At 35.0% G+C, this 17,603-nt stretch overlaps 1 protein-coding gene across 1 annotated transcript; it reads left to right on the plus strand.

Moving 5' to 3' along the window:
- Positions 1–16: 16 nt before the first annotated feature.
- On the plus strand, positions 17–17,089 carry LOC102804925 (actin-binding protein WASF3-like). The gene is made up of 6 exons (XM_085504914.1): positions 17–169; positions 4,259–4,549; positions 5,609–5,762; positions 6,667–6,781; positions 8,765–9,482; positions 9,900–17,089. Exons 2-6 carry the CDS (start codon positions 4,282–4,284, stop codon positions 10,052–10,054), a joined length of 1,410 nt encoding a protein of 469 aa, XP_085361040.1. The 5' UTR covers positions 17–169; positions 4,259–4,281; the 3' UTR covers positions 10,055–17,089.
- Positions 17,090–17,603: the final 514 nt, after the last annotated feature.

Below are 17,603 nucleotides of genomic sequence, written 5' to 3' on the forward strand. Positions count from 1 at the left end.
GTTGACCTCTAGTGGCGATGACGTCTGACCTAGTTTCAAGTCGAGGTTGACGTCCGCCATATTTGGCGATTTTTCCGTCTTCCTGCTTTTATTTCCTTCAAGAAAGTGAAGAATTTCTTCAAAGTTTTATCATCTATGCCTTTGTCGGACGTGCTCAAAACGTGGCTAGGTGAGTGGTATATAATGTTATGAATGTCATGAAAAAGCGATGGGTTAAAATTGCTTACATATCTAACAAATTTAGGCGATTTTTACACACCCAGCCAATGATAACACGGTATGAACACCGCGCGAATAGTTCCGCCGTGCATCTCAGTACAATAACAAGTATTTCTGTAGGATCAACGAATCATTTTATGTACCAATTACCACCTACAATTGTAACTCAGAATTTATTATATGTCCAGTTGTAAAAATACAGACGACCTAATTTATTGAGACTTTGCAAGATAACAAATTGTTGTCCCTTTTGCGAGAGGCACTTTAATGTTATTTCCGCAATATAAAACGTCGTCCCTTTTCATTGAAAAAAAAACTTTCCAGTATTTTAAAATACCTGATGTAATCTGTAAAATTAATAGAATGTGTGCATGGACATAGGTAAAAGTAAACATGCAGGACTTACATACCGAGTTTGAACGTTCTCCTGGAATATTACACCACGTAACCAGTCACCTGGTCTCGGCAACCAAGGGAAGTACAAACACTGCTAGCTGTGACATAAATCGGGAAGTAATTTTTGACTGCATTTGAACAACTTTACAATGTACATTTTTAAAGCAGACTTTGTGTTTTTTTAGAGCCTTTTTAAAAAAACAAAAAACTCAATATTGGCCAATTTTATGAGATTGAGAGTATTTTCCTTTCAAAACAAATAGCCTTGCTTTGCTTGACATCATGGCCTATGACATAAAGAGAAGCTTTTGCTACGGACTATTTCAACGAATTTCAGACAAATACATGTCTAAATTTAAAAGGTGGAGTATATCAAGTATTTGGAAGTGTTATTTTCAAACGAGTAAGTGTACCTGGAAAACACCAGCTACAGTATAGTTCTCGCGAAAGCTTTGGCTTCACTTCAGCTTCACCTTCGCTTCAGCATCGCATCATTATGGCATTGTTATGGCTTCAGCATCGCATCAATGTCGCGACATTAAAAAGTTAGGCGGTTATTGCTTCGCTTCATTGTGGCCTCATTATGGCGACAATGTGGCATCAGCATCGCTTAATCAAACAAAGAAGTACAGAACTCATTTCGCCCAACCTCTCGCCCGCTTCCGCTTTTCAATCGCTCGCATCTGCGACCGCTTGTTGAATTTCCGCTTTATTTTCGACTGTGCAAAAATTCGGACTACTAACAATTTTCTGGTTTTCATAGATCACGGTTACTAGTTTAGTAACCGTGCATAGATGTTGAACAACCGTCAAAAGTTCAAATACTTTTTGTTTATAATTATATGCACGCAATCTGACCCCTTGACCTAGATTTGGCTGCGATTGACTATTTTATTTTAAACAATATTCTGATGTGACGCACTGCTACAAAATGTCTTTCAACAGAAGTACGACATGGTTGTCTGGATTTCTTTTCCTGACTATGTTGAGTTTACGATTTGTATAATTATTGTTATTTCCCCCAAGGAGAAGACAAGCCACGCATGAAGCTAAATAGAAATCCCACGCATAAACTGAGTGAAAGAAAATATTTCTAAGCCTAAAATAATACCTAATATCTCTTTGTGTATTTGTCAATTTTGCATATATTTGGTATGACAGTATGTTTCTAAATATCTGGTAAAATCTCGTCTTTCGTTAATAATTTCATTTGTTTGAAATGTCTACCGACCGTGTCCCAATAATTTGTTTGGAATATCGATCCCCGTTGGTTTCTCCAAACGGTCCCGACATCCGTCATTCAACACAATCAGCATTTATTTATCGTAATTCATGGGGATCATGTCCTGTAATTTGCTGGCTGTAAAACCAAATAATTAAACAAGTACTATTTATTATATATTTTTTTTACTTCGCGAAACTACAACACAGCGTACAGTTGTCGCGGTGAAACAGTCGCCTTGAAATCGATGGAACTTCAATTATTCATTTCTCACCTTGAAATAAAATAAAAAAATTCGAAGAGCATCGGGGGATATATTATTAACCAGTCTTACCAATCGCTATCTTTATTTTATTCAAATCCATAAAATTCACGAGTTTTTCGACATTTGTTGGCAACTTCTGCGCTAAAAATGGTTGAAAATGTGGTGTGGTTCTCTCGCAAAGTCCTGTTGATAATACGGACAAATATGGTTCTGTGACCCAGGTTGTGCTCCGATCAGGTGACTCTCAGCCAATCAATGATGTTGTAACAAAGCATATTTGACGCTAATTTAAGGGTCGTCGTACCATCCAATCTCCGGCGTCGATTCACATAGTTTTTTTGTGCTGTGACAGGCTTCAGAGATCTTCACAATTATTCACTGAAAAACATTGGTATACTACATGTAGTTTTGACAAACGGCTGGGATTTGACCTCAGTTCAAAAAAAAAAAAAAAAAAAATGGGCTGAGATACAAATCAGTTTTGCAAGTTGGGAAATAAGGTACACCAGATTGGGGTCGATGATATTCAGTATCGAAGGACTTCCGTGTGTATCATGAGTTTCAAATTGTTCATAGACTGGTCACTAAATATTTACGGCTACAACTAAATGGACACGTTTTTTTCTGAAGCCCAATAAATTATTTCTGCATGTCAAGTGCTATTCGATTTTTTACAGGGCATGTGGCTCGTTTTTATTTGAAAATATTTTTTGTGAGAATACTTTTAAAGTACGTATAGATCGAGCTCAGGTCACTGATCGTGACTTAATTTTGAAAATTGGATGTAAAATTTTACCAGACCGACGCCACCGCAACCATCCAATCATAGTTAGAAATGTACGCACTTGTTTTGGAACTTTGTATCAAGATGGCAGGCGACAACGCCGATGCACCAGGCGGCGTACGTGTGTTTTGCATGTATTAGTAGTCCAGGCATGGACTCGGACTCGGCTAAAACTAAACGAAACACAGAAAAATACTACCGAAATGAGGAATCTGAATCTGTTCTCTTACCAGCAAATAAAATGAACGAAAATAAGGTAATTTTATAACAAGAACAGTTTCATTTCGTATAGCAAATTGTGTTGTATTCGAACGACGATTGCATCGTGTGATTTAAATTTATCACGATTTTCCTTGCAGTCAATATGACACTCGTCACCTTGCAGATTGCAATGTACTTCACAAAGTTTTTGGTACCCAATACTCGCAACATTAAATAATTAAACAAGATATCTTTTTAAAATGTCATTTTACTCTTGGTCATATTATTTTATTCCCCTTACCGCCTTGAATTTCAAATCGATTACATATCGAACTTCTGTACATGTGTTTTTCTCTACTGCATTTCCGTGTGAAAATAATGAGGTCATACTCATGTCACAATACTTTGAAGCTGATGCCATGTTGATGCCATGAGACTGCGAAGCTGAGGCCACGATGATGCCACAAAATAAGCGAGGCGAACACAGCTTCAATTTTCAATGACGCGAAGCTGATGCCACAATGATGCGATGCTGAGGCGACAATGGAGCCATGCGTAGGCGACAATGATGCCACAAAAGCCAAAGCTTTCGCGAGAACTGTACTGTAACTGAGGACGACAGACCAAACTTGTCTGAGGTACAAGGATAAGGATGTCCTTGACGTGTCAAATTTGTGGGTAACTTGAACATCTCCTTCGCGAAAGTGGTTTATTCCAGCGTACATGACGCAAATTGCACGTATTCACTGTCACCATCGCACTATACATTTGTACATGTAAATTTGTAATTTGTGGTGAAATTGGCAAAATTTGTCATACAAACCTGATATAGTGATTTTCTTTCGTAAAGAAGTGCATATCATGAAGTGGTATTCATCTTTGATTTCTTCGTCAGTACAAATGATGAAAATACTTCTTTCTACTTGTGTTTTTGGTCTTGAGTGTCATCCTGATTCTACCTTTAAATAAATACATATGCCATTATTGTTGTTGTTACCTGTAGTGTCCTATAAGCAATAATGTCGAGCGAGAATTCAATTCAAATTTATACTTTTGCTTGAAAATAAAATGTGTACATCCTGTAACTTTGATGTTACATGCAACTCCACTCCATTAGCATTTCCCAAGCATATCTACATGTAACTCTGGAATTTTCTATTTTACCAACCAGTCATGTAAAGCAGCCTAGCGACCATGCCTTTGATAAAACGACAAGTGGAACCGACGCATCTCAGCAGAGGTGTGGTATCAGACCGTATAACTAATGAATTAGAATGTGTCACCAATAACACATTAGCCGGAGTGATTCGGCAGCTCAGTAGTCTTGGTAGGCATGCGGAAGACATCTTTGGAGAGCTCTACAATGAGGCACATTCACTGTTTGAGAGGTCCAACAATTTACAGAGCAGGATCGATAAGCTGTCCGATAAAGTGACAAAGTTAGACTCCTCCGTGGAGGAAGGTATGTTATATTGTCACATTATTTTTTTATTGTGCATTCTGTCAATTCCTATTATCAAAATGCTGTGGTGTAAATTGTAAAAAAACACTATGTTTATTGATACAACAATAGCATTGTCTCTAAAACTACATGTTTTAAAAAAAAATTATACTGATTGTAAACTATAGTGAATGACATTATATATTGTTCAAAATAACAGTAAAAACTGTGAAAGATGACTGTGGTTGAATCGCACATTTTGTTGACAAGATATAGTTTGCAGTTGTTGTTGGATTTGATGGCTTACATAGCTTACACTAGTGTATTCAATTACCATTGCTTCTACAAGAAAGTAAAAACATAAGATTTTGCTATCTTTCCTTTTCTCGAGTTCATTGAAATGTGTACAGCATCAAGAGACAAATAAATTATACAGTGTTATCCAAGCTCAAATAAACTAAAGCTTATCGCTTGCCGTCATAGACACTAGCACAGCCTGTGTACGATTCTATATTGGATCAGACTATTAATCTGTACATACATGTAAACACCAGATTTGACTAATTCTAGGGGTACCCGGTAGTCTGAACACAGCATGTAGACATTCACATGTTGGTTGGCAAAAATAATGTTACAGTGCGATGACCTATAGCATAGAGATTGCCATTCTCACAAATTCCTAAAATATTATAAGGGAATCTTGTCTAGAATTGATAAGATAATGTCAAATATTGAAGAAAAATGGGATTTAGTTAAATTGTTATTTACAATAATAGACGATGCTGAAGTTAGCCTTAGATTTGGATAGAGTTTTGTTTTCAGGTTCCAGTCAATGACAGTAGTACTGTATTACCAGATGTTTTTTTTATTTAAATTTCTGAGTTTCTACTTTCTGTCATGTTTGGCAAAAAAAAATTACAATTATAATCTACTTAAAGTTTTTTAAAGGTAGACATTTTTTGTGTGTTTTCTTAGCGACAAATATAATGCTTTTAAATGAATTGCACATTTAAAAAAAAAGTTAAATCATGCGAATTTCAAAGTGGAAATACATTCTTATATCCTTTCTCTTGGTGTTAGTTTCCTTACAGGATATCAATATGAGGAAGGCGTTCAAGAGTTCGGTGTTAACCGATCAGCAGGTGGTATCGAGATCCAGTATCCCGTCAGCCATGAATGAAATTTACAATCAGTGTGATAAACCCCCAGCATTAAATAATCTCAGTAAATACAGGTAAATGCTCACCGTCATTATTATGCAAGGTTAGCTGTTATCATTGATTTAGGAAAAGTACAAGACAAAATGTGTGTTGTTGTCACTATTGTTAGGCCCAAACATCATGCCACCAGATCGATTCACTGCTTGAAAAAGAAAAAAAAAAACGTCTCCATAATGACTGGCATTATCACTGCGATAAATCCTTAACATTACTACAATATTTGCTCTACTAGAAGCCCATCTCCAACAAAAGCATATATAAACCAAAAGTAATATTTGTTTTTATACTGAATCATTAAAATATTACTTATTTTGACCATAAAAACACCTCTATAATTTATGTAAGTGCATACACAACTGATAAAAAAAATGTGCTATTACACCTTCAGACTTTCAGATGTCTCCAAATTAGCTTTAGACATTTTGTATGGAATGGCAACTAGCGTCATGGAACATTAATTTTCTAATTATTTGCCATATTTTTGGTGTAAAACACTAAATTTTATAAAAAACACTTAGACTCTTTGTCTGAAATGATTGAACAAAATTAGGAAATTTTTGAAAAATACCAGCAAATTGCTTATGTCCGGTGAGCATGTGAATCAGTGCTTCCATGAGCAAAATTAAAATTGGTTTTTCCATATGATGCAAACATTTGTAATTTGAATGTAAATGTTCAAAATGTTCAGCTTACCTTATCGAGAATATCAGACATCTAATAATGAATATGTAATTTAGTTTCTCAACAATACAGTGCTAAATAAAAGGGACACAAGGTTTAGTTTTCTGTATTCAATCTTAATAAGTACTGGAACAACATTCTCCTTTACATAGGGTTCCAGTTTAAAAGGTTTCACCATAGTTTGCATTTTTGATATCATATTATTTTATTTTTATTAAACCAAATTACATTTTGCAGGGATGATGGCAAAGAAGGACTGAAGTTCTACACTGATCCTACATACTTTTTTGAGCTCTGGTGTCAAGATATCAAAGAACAGACAGAAAAAATAAAACGAGAAAAGAAAAAGAAGGTGTGTATGGACTCTCCTACATCCAAATGAGGTCAATTTTGATGAGTGAATTAAATTCATTATTCTCCCAGGGAAAATAAATAGCACATACCGTATTTGTCTTCAATTAGGCGCCACTTTGTTACACTTTCATGTCATGGTGGCGCTTATTTGTGGTTAAATTTGAGCAACTTTGTTTCAAATGGCGCTTATTTCAAGCACTTCAAGTTCTAGTACCGGTAACTGTGTTACAAGCCATTGTTTTTGCTCCATTCTGGTGATAGATTATTGACAATATTTTACATTACAGTCTGACGCCTAGTCACTGTAGCCTTTATTTTAAATACTGAGTAAATGACCCATTTTCAGACAGTTTAGAAAGTTGTACAAAAATTATCATTATTTAGAAAACATTCACAGTTTGCCGTACAATCAACAGAAAAATAAAACAAACACAAATTCAACGCTTAGTAGTCAATGATCACGGTAGCAAAATCCGGTCATGCTGCATTCCACGGTTACGATTATTACTCAGTAGTAGTTATAATAACGTACAAAAAATAAAATGCAAGTAAAATTCAACTTAATTTCATCGTAAGCGAATGATTCTGGTCGCATGTAAACGCTCGGCGCGATTCGTTGTCTGCCATGCTTCCTGTCTAGCACTTGACCTGGAACGTGTTTTTTGACCTGATAGGTCAAGTCGTTAATTAACCAATCAAAATGCTGGATGATGCCAACGTGATCAAATTACCATAGCTCATTTAAATAATGTATGAATGCAATGTGGAAGTGATTTGCCGATGTTTGCGATATTTTGGCTTTGATTTTGGTGGGAAAAACGGCATGATTTTTTTTTCAAATCAAGAAATTAGTTATTTTTGGAAAGTAAACTGAGCATTTAAAGAATAATTTAACACTGTTTACTGTGACAACAGCGCATTTGAAACAGAACATTTTCGCATTGTTTTAATTTCGTTTTTATGGACTTACTGCGAAATTAAAAACCACGCTGATATTTTCTACAGTAGACTAAAAAGACATGTTTCAAGAGATTATAGACCGATTTCTTAAAAATTGTTAGAAACAAAACCAATTTTTTTTACATAAAAGCCATTCGTACAGTAACAGCGAGGGACTTCCGCGATCGCGTCCATCGCTACAAACTGGTAACCGGTAGTCGATCCGCCGGCGCCCAATTCACGATCATTACGTGCCAAAATTTCAACTTTGTCTGGCGCTTAATTGAGGTGTAAAATACAAAGTTTTTGTGGCACTGGCGCCTAATTGAAGGTGGCGCTTAACTGAAGACAAATACGGTACATGTAGGCTAATTTGCATGACAATTGAACATGTTAATTACCTCCATTATATTATTTGTTAATTAATGTTTACCTAAAATTATTGAGTATGGAGCCCCTTATGCTCCGAGAAAACCTTGAAATTATTCACCAAAAAAGTTCAGTTAAAATCCTAAATGTTGCTGAAACTATTTTGAAATTGAGCAGCAGACCTTTAGTATTTTTTGTTTTCAATTACCATTTGGTTCCTATTTTCCAATTGGGACTTGTAAAGCTGCTACCGGTATAATAATAATCTTTATTTAATGTATATCTCTCTGCTCAGGTGAAATTATAATTAATTTGTTATGGCACATGCAGTGATGTGTGCAGTTCATAGACAGTCATTGTTTTATAGTACTGTGGATTCATTTTCACTGATAATGACTTTTTCCGTATTTTGTATGGAGTTTAATTTCACTGATTTTTGATGAGCTGAATGTAAAACATAGCAAAAAAGGTATACCGGTATTCGCTGGATTTTATTTTCACTGAATCATCTTTACAGCAAAAATAAATTACAAGTGATAATTAAGTATTTTTCAGTAATTCAATTTGCTAGATATTTGTGTGTTGTTCTCATTTTGACAAATGTAGCCAGAAAAACAGTTCAATTATTTGTACAACACTTGTCATACCGTTTTGTGTTTTGCCCTATATACAGCAAAGGAGGCCAGTCGCCAGTCGTGACCCTGGAAAAATAAGACGACCAAATGTCAGAGTATATGACAATATGAAAGATGGTGCTGAACTGAGTCAAACAAGTGGACCGCCGAGTATTGCCTCATCAGGTACACCTTCCAGGCCTATGAGTATAGATTTCCCATCTGATGGGAGCTCTGCTCATGGATCGTCTCCAAATCTACAGCAGGCTGATGAGGAAAACGACTACAGGGTATCTCTGGTAAATCGTCAAAGGAGTATCAATTCGAATGCGCATCGACCTAAACCGTCAGCGGCGCCTCCAGCACCTCCCATGAACAATCATACTGGGATGGGTGCGCCGCCTCCTCCTCCTCCACCACCCCCGCCAATGTACCCAGGACCCACGCAAAATTTCAACCACGCGCATATGAACAATACATTCCCTGCTTCCCATGTATCCATGGATGATCTACCCCCGCCTCCTCCACCTAATGGCGTTGCAGTGGACATCTCAAATACTCAAAAACCAGTCAGCGTGACAGGATCAGTGCCTCCACCTCCTCCTCCTCCACCACCTCCAGGACCACTGACTGGTAATATACCCCCAGCTCCACCTCCTCCATCACTGAATCAGGAAGTGAAGCAACCCTTGTCACCATCACCAGATACCGGTTCACCAGCTAAGACCCAACCTAAAGGTGATGGTAGAAGTGACTTGTTATTTGCAATAAGAGAAGGTAAGTGGAGCATGCAAACAAATCACTTTTTTTTCTTGAATGATAATAATCTTTATGAAATAAAATCCTCATTGTGATATTGATGAAGTTGTACAATGAGAAAGACAAGCAAAAACAAAATATTTTTTTTGTGGGGAAAATTTCAGTATAACAACATGTGACACTTTTCATTTCTTTTATTTTTGCATTTAAAAAAAATTTAGATTGGTTTCTGAGATAAATTCACAACTTTTCCCAGTGTCATACATGCTTAGGTTCAATAGTGGTATAGTCGAGTTTGAGTTTTGCAGCCAATATAATGTATTATTTGAATCTTGGGCTGTTAAGAGTACCTATCTAAAAGAAACAGAAGCCAAAATGCAGCACACCTCTTCTCTGCCTATTTAATAACAACTAATGGTGTATGTGCATTTGTAGGTATACAACTGCGTAAAGTGCAGGTACAAGAAGAAAATGACAGAAAACAGTCAGTCGCAGTGAACACAGTGGAGGCCATTCTAGCTCGACGTATTGCTGTTGAGATTAGCTCGGATGAAGAATCGGATGAATTCGATGACGAAGACTGGAGTTAGGTGACTTATGGTCATGAGAAAGGTGTATAAGTTTGGTGCATAAGAGGTGACGTAGTATGTTTGGCGGGTACGTCGCTAAACTAATGATTCATATTTTTCTTATCCATGCCTAAGGTTGTTGTTGGAAAGGTGTCACTTCTATAATATCAGGAATTTCTCATTAAAGCTATTCTCTCAACGCCAGCTAAAAGCTAGACTATGAACCTTATCTGTGCTGATTTGTACAGGGATTGTGGACAAGTGTATAAATCCTTGACAATGAAACTTACATATAAATTATGTATACTGAAATATACACACTCTGGCTGAGGTTCTTTCTCAGTACAACTCTCTGTGTGTGAGAGATTATTGTATTGACTTCTCAGACAGGTTAGTATTGCATCAGGAAAGTTGTTTATTTGCACATGCTTAAATCCTCAATTTGTCACATACAAATCCATTTATCAAGTGCATGTCAAGACGAAGATAGAGTGGTTAGATTCAAAGATAGAAAAAAAAAATCTTTTTGAAAGTCTAGTATCTTGCTGCCTCAAAGTTGTATTTGGTCTATCACCATATTCATCAACTGCCCATTGTTATTTGTGGGGTGTTCGATCTTTTTATTTATTTTTTAAATGTAATTCCGGATTGCATGTGTAGATCATCTATACTTGGTAGGTCACCTAAACTGTGCCATAACTGTATCTTCTAAAATGTATAATTATATAAAGTTTACTAATGGAAGAGTAATTATACCACTGATTGTAGTGTAATAAAATAGTATGATGATTTGCCATTTTCCAATCATTGAAATTTTTGGTATGATATCAATCCAGTGACCATCAGTATGTTAACACATTGCTGTCCATAGCAGCGAAATACCCCATGCATTCTGGGTAACATGTTATTGTGCATCTTAATTCATTGGAAATAGTTACTGTAGAATACTTTATTTTTGCTTGGAATTTATTTTCGCTATTTTCGCTGAAGGAAAGATTCCGTGAAAATAAAATCCAGCGAATATACTTTTTTTTTCCTATATTTCACATTAAACTCATCAAAAATCAGTGAAAATAAATTCCATACAAAATGCCCAAAAATCCTTTTCAGCGAAAATTAATTCCAGCGAAAATAAAGTATTCCACAGTATGTTAACTGGAGGTAGCAAGTGCTTCTTAACATGCACTTGATATGGAAAAATTACGATGGCCACATCACATTTTATTGTGACATATATAAAATATTGTCAAGTGCTTTCATTTCATGAAAGACGAATATTCATAAGTTTCACAGCGTTCAAACTTTATGACAATTTTTATTTCCAATATACTAATTAGCAAAGAACAGGTTCTAATATTTTCCTAGTGCAGGCTAACAGTATTGAATCGTAATGACAGAAACTATTATTACCTTAGTAGCTTATTTAACAATGAATTCTTCATATATTTTTATAAATTAGTCAAATTAAAAACATAAAAAACATAACATTCCCATTTAAAATTGTAGACATTGTTCATGAATCCCTCTTTTCTCTTTAAACTTGGTAAGTTGTGGTGTTTATGATTAAAATGGTAATTGTGAATGTATATAAGGAGAAATCACTCCATGCAACAGCTTTAATTTTGGTCGTTTGCCCTACGTAAATCTGTTGTAGCTTGTTTGGGACAGTGAAAAATAATTTTGTGTGGATTTGTGATCTGTAAAAATAACATTCGTCCAGATGCCAGAAGTTTGAGCTTGTTTGGTTTTTTGTTGTTCTTCTTCAGTAATAATACGTTTAATTTTACATTATGTTTATTTCTACTTACATATCATATACCTTCAGATACTGGAAATTGGTGTGGGGAATCGTTTTTCTTTTCAATATTTTGCTTTACAACTTTTTTTACAAGCAGGGAGGGGTTTCTTGACAGCCGGATTTTAGTTGGATTGAGTTTTATACCTTGTCGCAATGTGTTCATTTCTATTTCTATAAAAAATGGGTGGGTGTTCAGGTTTTTTCTATCTACACTGTTTGTTTGTAGGCATTCCTTTATCACTGACTCATTGAAAGAGGAACTGTTTTCATTAATTGCTAACTAGATTTTGGTCTATTTGTATCTTTATATCCGGCCTTACTGTGTTCTCTCCTGACCACGGAAACTCCTTTAAGAGTTAAAGTCCATATGCAAATTACAGGTAACAAGTTTGATGAAGGCTGGGGAGAACACTAATCATGTTCTGTCTGTACCATTTTGTAGTCATTTTTGTTCACTTTATATGTACACCCTTGTTGGTGTAGTCGAAGAATGAGATAATTTGATCCTGTAATACAGGACGCTTGTTGTTACAACTTTACAATAATTTGTATTCTGAGAAATATTTAACATTTTCTGATACTTCTGTAGAATTTAAGAGAGAGTAAGTACTAATAATATACCTCAAGACATGCACAGCTCATTTATCCCACATTTTGCTCGCTTTTCATAATTTTCATAATATTAAGAAATATCACAAGCAGGCTCGAGGAACGACTAAATATTTTTTAAAAATTCCTTTTTTCAGGTAGTGGGCAGTTGTATTTTTCTCTCATTTACAGTGTTCTGCACTAGTAACTTTTGATTAAAACTGGATTTTGTTTACAAATCTGTACCAGGGTTGAAACTCAATATATGTTTTTGTATAATTCTCTGATTTGGAGGGGGGGTGTAATGCATTTATCTGTTGGATGCAAGAAGACGATGGTTTCAATTTTTTGACTAGAAAAGTAGAATAATTTTAAAAGTAGATGATTTGTTCAAATTGCAATCATGCATACACAAGGAAAAATTTATTTTCAAATATTTTGCTTTCGTATGTAGATTTAAATAGTGCCCGAACATGTGGATGGGACTTAGTGCTTGGTTGGGGTCAGTTCAATGTTTAAGGAAATAAGGGTATGTTTTGATTGCAGTTAAAGCAGGAGGATAGTCACCTGCACATGCGCGGGAATTGAGTTCCAAACAAAGATAACATGCGCTAAAAATGAAAAGGCTCATGGGTAAACGCTTGTTCGTAAACAATGACACGCTATGGCAATCTGACGCATGCACAGGTGACGAGTCCCCCACTTTAAATGGTAGTTTTTGGGACTTTGATGAGTATGTCCCATTGATTTAGTTGATTTATCTGTGTTCATATTATAACATATGCTTGCAGTATTTGTACATGTATCGCTATTTAAAGATGCACTCGTCTGCACTCTTTCTAACTGTAGAAACGGCTGAATGATTAAATTACGAACTGTAAATCGCTTAATTTTAACTGCTAGGAGTTTTTGTGATTTGATATTTCAGTTGAATAGACCATTTTCCGTTCACTGCGAGAATCACGCGTTATACGTGAAATCGAACGTAAAAACAGGACAAACAAAGGTCTTAGCGTCGTAGTGGCGTCAAACATCGCATGGGATTCGACAAACGCGAAAGTATTTTGGGAGACATTTCCATGCTTGTAATGTGCTGTCCACATTTGATGATAGGCAATTTCGATTAAATAAAGGTATTCGGAAGCAATATTCCTCTGTCCAAGATCGGCCGGTCGATGTGAGCTACGAAATAAAGAAATATTGAGTTCAACATCAAATCGTTTGATTTTTGCGGCAGACGTTTGACGCGCGTCTTTCATGCATCTCGCGAGATCTCGCAATTGTACGGAAAATCACCTATTGGTGAAGACAAAACTGTTTTGTCCAACTGCAAAACTGAAACAGTTTACAGTTTGTAACCATGAAGAATATGGATCTCTGAAAACCACTAAAAAATGTAACCTAGTTCTACAATTTTTGTTCACATCAGAGTCAGCAAGCAACGCTTTTAAAATATTTACTGTTACTTTATTACTCTGTGTTGCCCTTTATAATGGTTAACCCAAGTACTCTATAGAACACTTTACAACCTGTCAACATTAAAAATGCTTTGATTGGATTAATTTTAACAATATTGTCTTTCAAAGACCTAGTACTCTGTTCGTTGTTACATCTATCATACAGATGATAATAAGTTGACTACTATCACATTTATAACCCATGTGACCCTTTTAAAGGGTATAATGTGCATGATGCTATGTATTAAAGGCTTACCGGTACTTGTATTGCTCCATTTGCATTGGAAGAACATTTTTTGGTTATCACTGTTCACTTTCAGTTGTGTTTTATCAAAGTTTTTAAGCCCTGCTTTTTGTTTACAATTATATTTGTATTTTTTGGTCATCAAAGTTGTATTCACATTTTGCAAATAGGGGAGGAACCATCTCCTTACCAATAAATGCACAATAAATTAGTGTAGATCGTGGATGGTAAGAACTAATTTTTGCTACTGATCTCTTCAAATGAAAGGTGTAGTTTGTGGTTGAATATCTATCTTAGTATTTTTACACATTTTGTGTTTTATTTGCAAAGTGTAAATGCAACTTTAATTGAACTGATCAACTAGGGTCATCTGGTTTATTGATATTACAAAATTCTGGAGTCAATACAAAGCTACTTATAAGATTGTACCTGATTGGCCACCCAACCCCAACACCTAACAGTCAGACCAATCAGAGAGCAGCTTGTTTGCTGACAGGTTTTTACAACATATCAAAATATTTCTAGTATATATATGCTTCGACTCAATTCTGTAGAATCAGATTGATTTATGGTACTAGTATCAGGTATTGTAAAATGACTAATTTTCACTGGGTTTAAATTTCACTGATTTACCATTTCTGGCATATTCGGTGGGTTTTAAATTCACGGTTTCATCATTTAGATAATGTGTTCTATGCTAAATTTTACATATTCACTGTGTTTTAATTTAGAACATTTTCCAGTCAGTTAAATAAGCAAAATTAAAACCCAGTGAATAATTAACCCTTTTACAGTCGCTTGCTATGAAATCTAATTCCGAACTACTGGTAGTACCACTATGGCGGAACCACATCACCCATTAAGGTGCTAAGCAAACATTTTTTATGTCAAGTATATCAACCTTACTGTAATGTAAACAGTGCTTAAACATAAATGCTAAGCTAATACTTCAACAAGTCTGTTTTAGAATAGAAGATTTTATTCGTTCACTGCAAGACCTAGCGAATTGCGTGAAAGGTGTGGACTGAACATCACATGATTTGATTTCAAACTTGAATTTCTTTTTTATAGCTCAATGATCTTTTAGAGGAGAATATGGTATTGAGATGCCCTTACTTCATCAAAATTGACCATAATCAAATGTGTATAGCATATTATTAAGCGTGGAAATACCAAATAAATACTTTTGCACTTGTCAAATCCCATGTGATGTTTTGACGCCAATGCTATTTTATGATCTTTGTTTGTTCTGCTTTTACATTCAATTTTACACATAATGCAGGATCTTGCAGTGAACGGAAAATTTGTCTAATGGTTCTTGTGGATAATGATGTTCAATGTTCACAATTGTGTTTGGTCACATGCTTGGAAGTATTCAGTTGATATGGTGTGATGCAAATAGTGTATTGCATGAGTGAAAAAAAACACAAATATTCAGTGACTTTGATTCAAATATGAAAAATTATTGCTATACTATTTGCTGAATCTTTCAAGACATGGGATTAAATCATTTGTAAAATGATTGTAGTAAACAAGTTTTATCATTGGGTGCAAATGGTACCATTTGTAAGTTGTTTCCTTAGTTAATCTTACTATAAAAAGGTGTATTGTCAGCAACATTTAATTGAAAGCCCGTCCAATTTTTAGTAACTAGGCCAAAAATCAAATCTGAAAGTTGCAGCATTTGAAATAGGAGTCTGACATGTTTCATTGTTCATCAATTAAGTTATTGTATTATTGTTATTTGGATGTGCTCTAGTCCTGGAAGTGCGTAATATATTCAAAGTTCACCTGAACGTGGTGGGAAAATGAGTAACATAGCAGTCTTGTAAATTATGTATCGCTATAGAGCATACAACTCAAGCTTGGTGTACATCTCAGACCATGATAATAAATGCTTCACATCAAATATTTATTTAGTGATATCTGCGATCTTCAAACAAAAAAATTCCACATGTGATTTGTGTACTAGATGTCTCCCTAAGATCCTGAAAACTCTATCACAAATTAACTTAAAAAAATGCTTGTTGGAAACTTTTTGTGTGAATATCTGGCAAATGCTGTAGCAGTTAGTATATTGCTCGTGTGCATGGCAAAAAGCTTCAAAATGTTTCAGACAATACAACTTTAAAATTGTCATCATCTATCTTTCCCATCCATGTAACCAGAATACAGATGCTTTGCGTACGTGTACTGTCAAAACTGTGTGTATAGCGACCACCTGAGGGACTTGTTGAGATTAGCAAATATGAAAGTTGAAGTCTTCGAAAAGTCATGCATTTTAAATGCGTTGTAAATGTAACATTGGACCCATATTAAATTTGATACATGTATGTCACATTAACCCTTGCCCTTATTGGTAATCCATGCAAAATATGATTACTTTTAAAAATGCCATTCTGGGAACATGTGTAAAACACTAACATGCAGTCTTCTATTTGGCTTTTAGACAAAGGTCATTTGACCAGACAAATGCCAAAGGGCAGTCACAGTTAATATTAGACTTTATATACTTGTCACTTTCATGCAAATTTCATTGAAACTTCCTAAAGTTGGCCATCATGATCAGATATATAAATGTCATGGTCACTAACACTTGTTTTAATAGTTGTTTAACAGTTTAAAACTGAGAAGAATACGAAACGTCACATACTACACAGTGTATATCTTTTCACATTGCTAGGTCATAATACCCAAGATTAGTTTGTAATCAAGTATATTTGGTACATATGTTAATTATTTTTATTTTAAAATTTTAAAATCCATGTATTCACTTCTGTACCCAAGAATTACCATTAATCCTTGTTCTCCTTTAATGTGATGGTTTCTTTAATGGCTTTAATCTTTTGTGTTTTACTATTTCTCAGATTTAAGGTTATAATTATAAAAGCCTTAATATCCCTGTTTTTCTTCAGCTCCTACTGTATTATACTGATTAATATACCAATAAATAACATTTATCAAGATAATGTTTTTGTCTTCTGTAATGAGAATGATTAGTTGGAGTAAACAACGAGACCAACTTGGGTCTGAATGAATTAATTTGAATAATGACTTTTGCTTACGAAACAAAACTGTAAAAGTCCAAATTCATTCATGGTCTCCAGACGTACCGGTAGTCCTTGTATTGATACAGGTCATGTGTACAGATGCTCTCTATTGATTTAAATCTGGAACATGCATTACCTTTTAACAAGGTCAATGTAAACTTGTATTCATATACCCGGTAACAAACTACATGATGCTGCAGATTATATTACCATCGAGGGAAAATCATTTGTGGCTGCATAGGCATAGGAAACCACAACATGATGATCTTTCACTATATTTTTTACTCTTCTGTCAACAAACTATGTACACTAGTTTTATCCAAGCTTAATTCATAATACTGTGCAGTGTTGCATGTACATTCTATAAAAAACAATTTATGATACTACACAGCCTAGTCATGATATAACATTTCATTTAGTAAAATTTGCCCAA

This window comes from Saccoglossus kowalevskii, chromosome 11 (assembly GCF_978046115.1).
Source record: "Saccoglossus kowalevskii chromosome 11, keSacKowa6.1, whole genome shotgun sequence".
NCBI lineage: Eukaryota > Metazoa > Hemichordata > Enteropneusta > Harrimaniidae > Saccoglossus > Saccoglossus kowalevskii.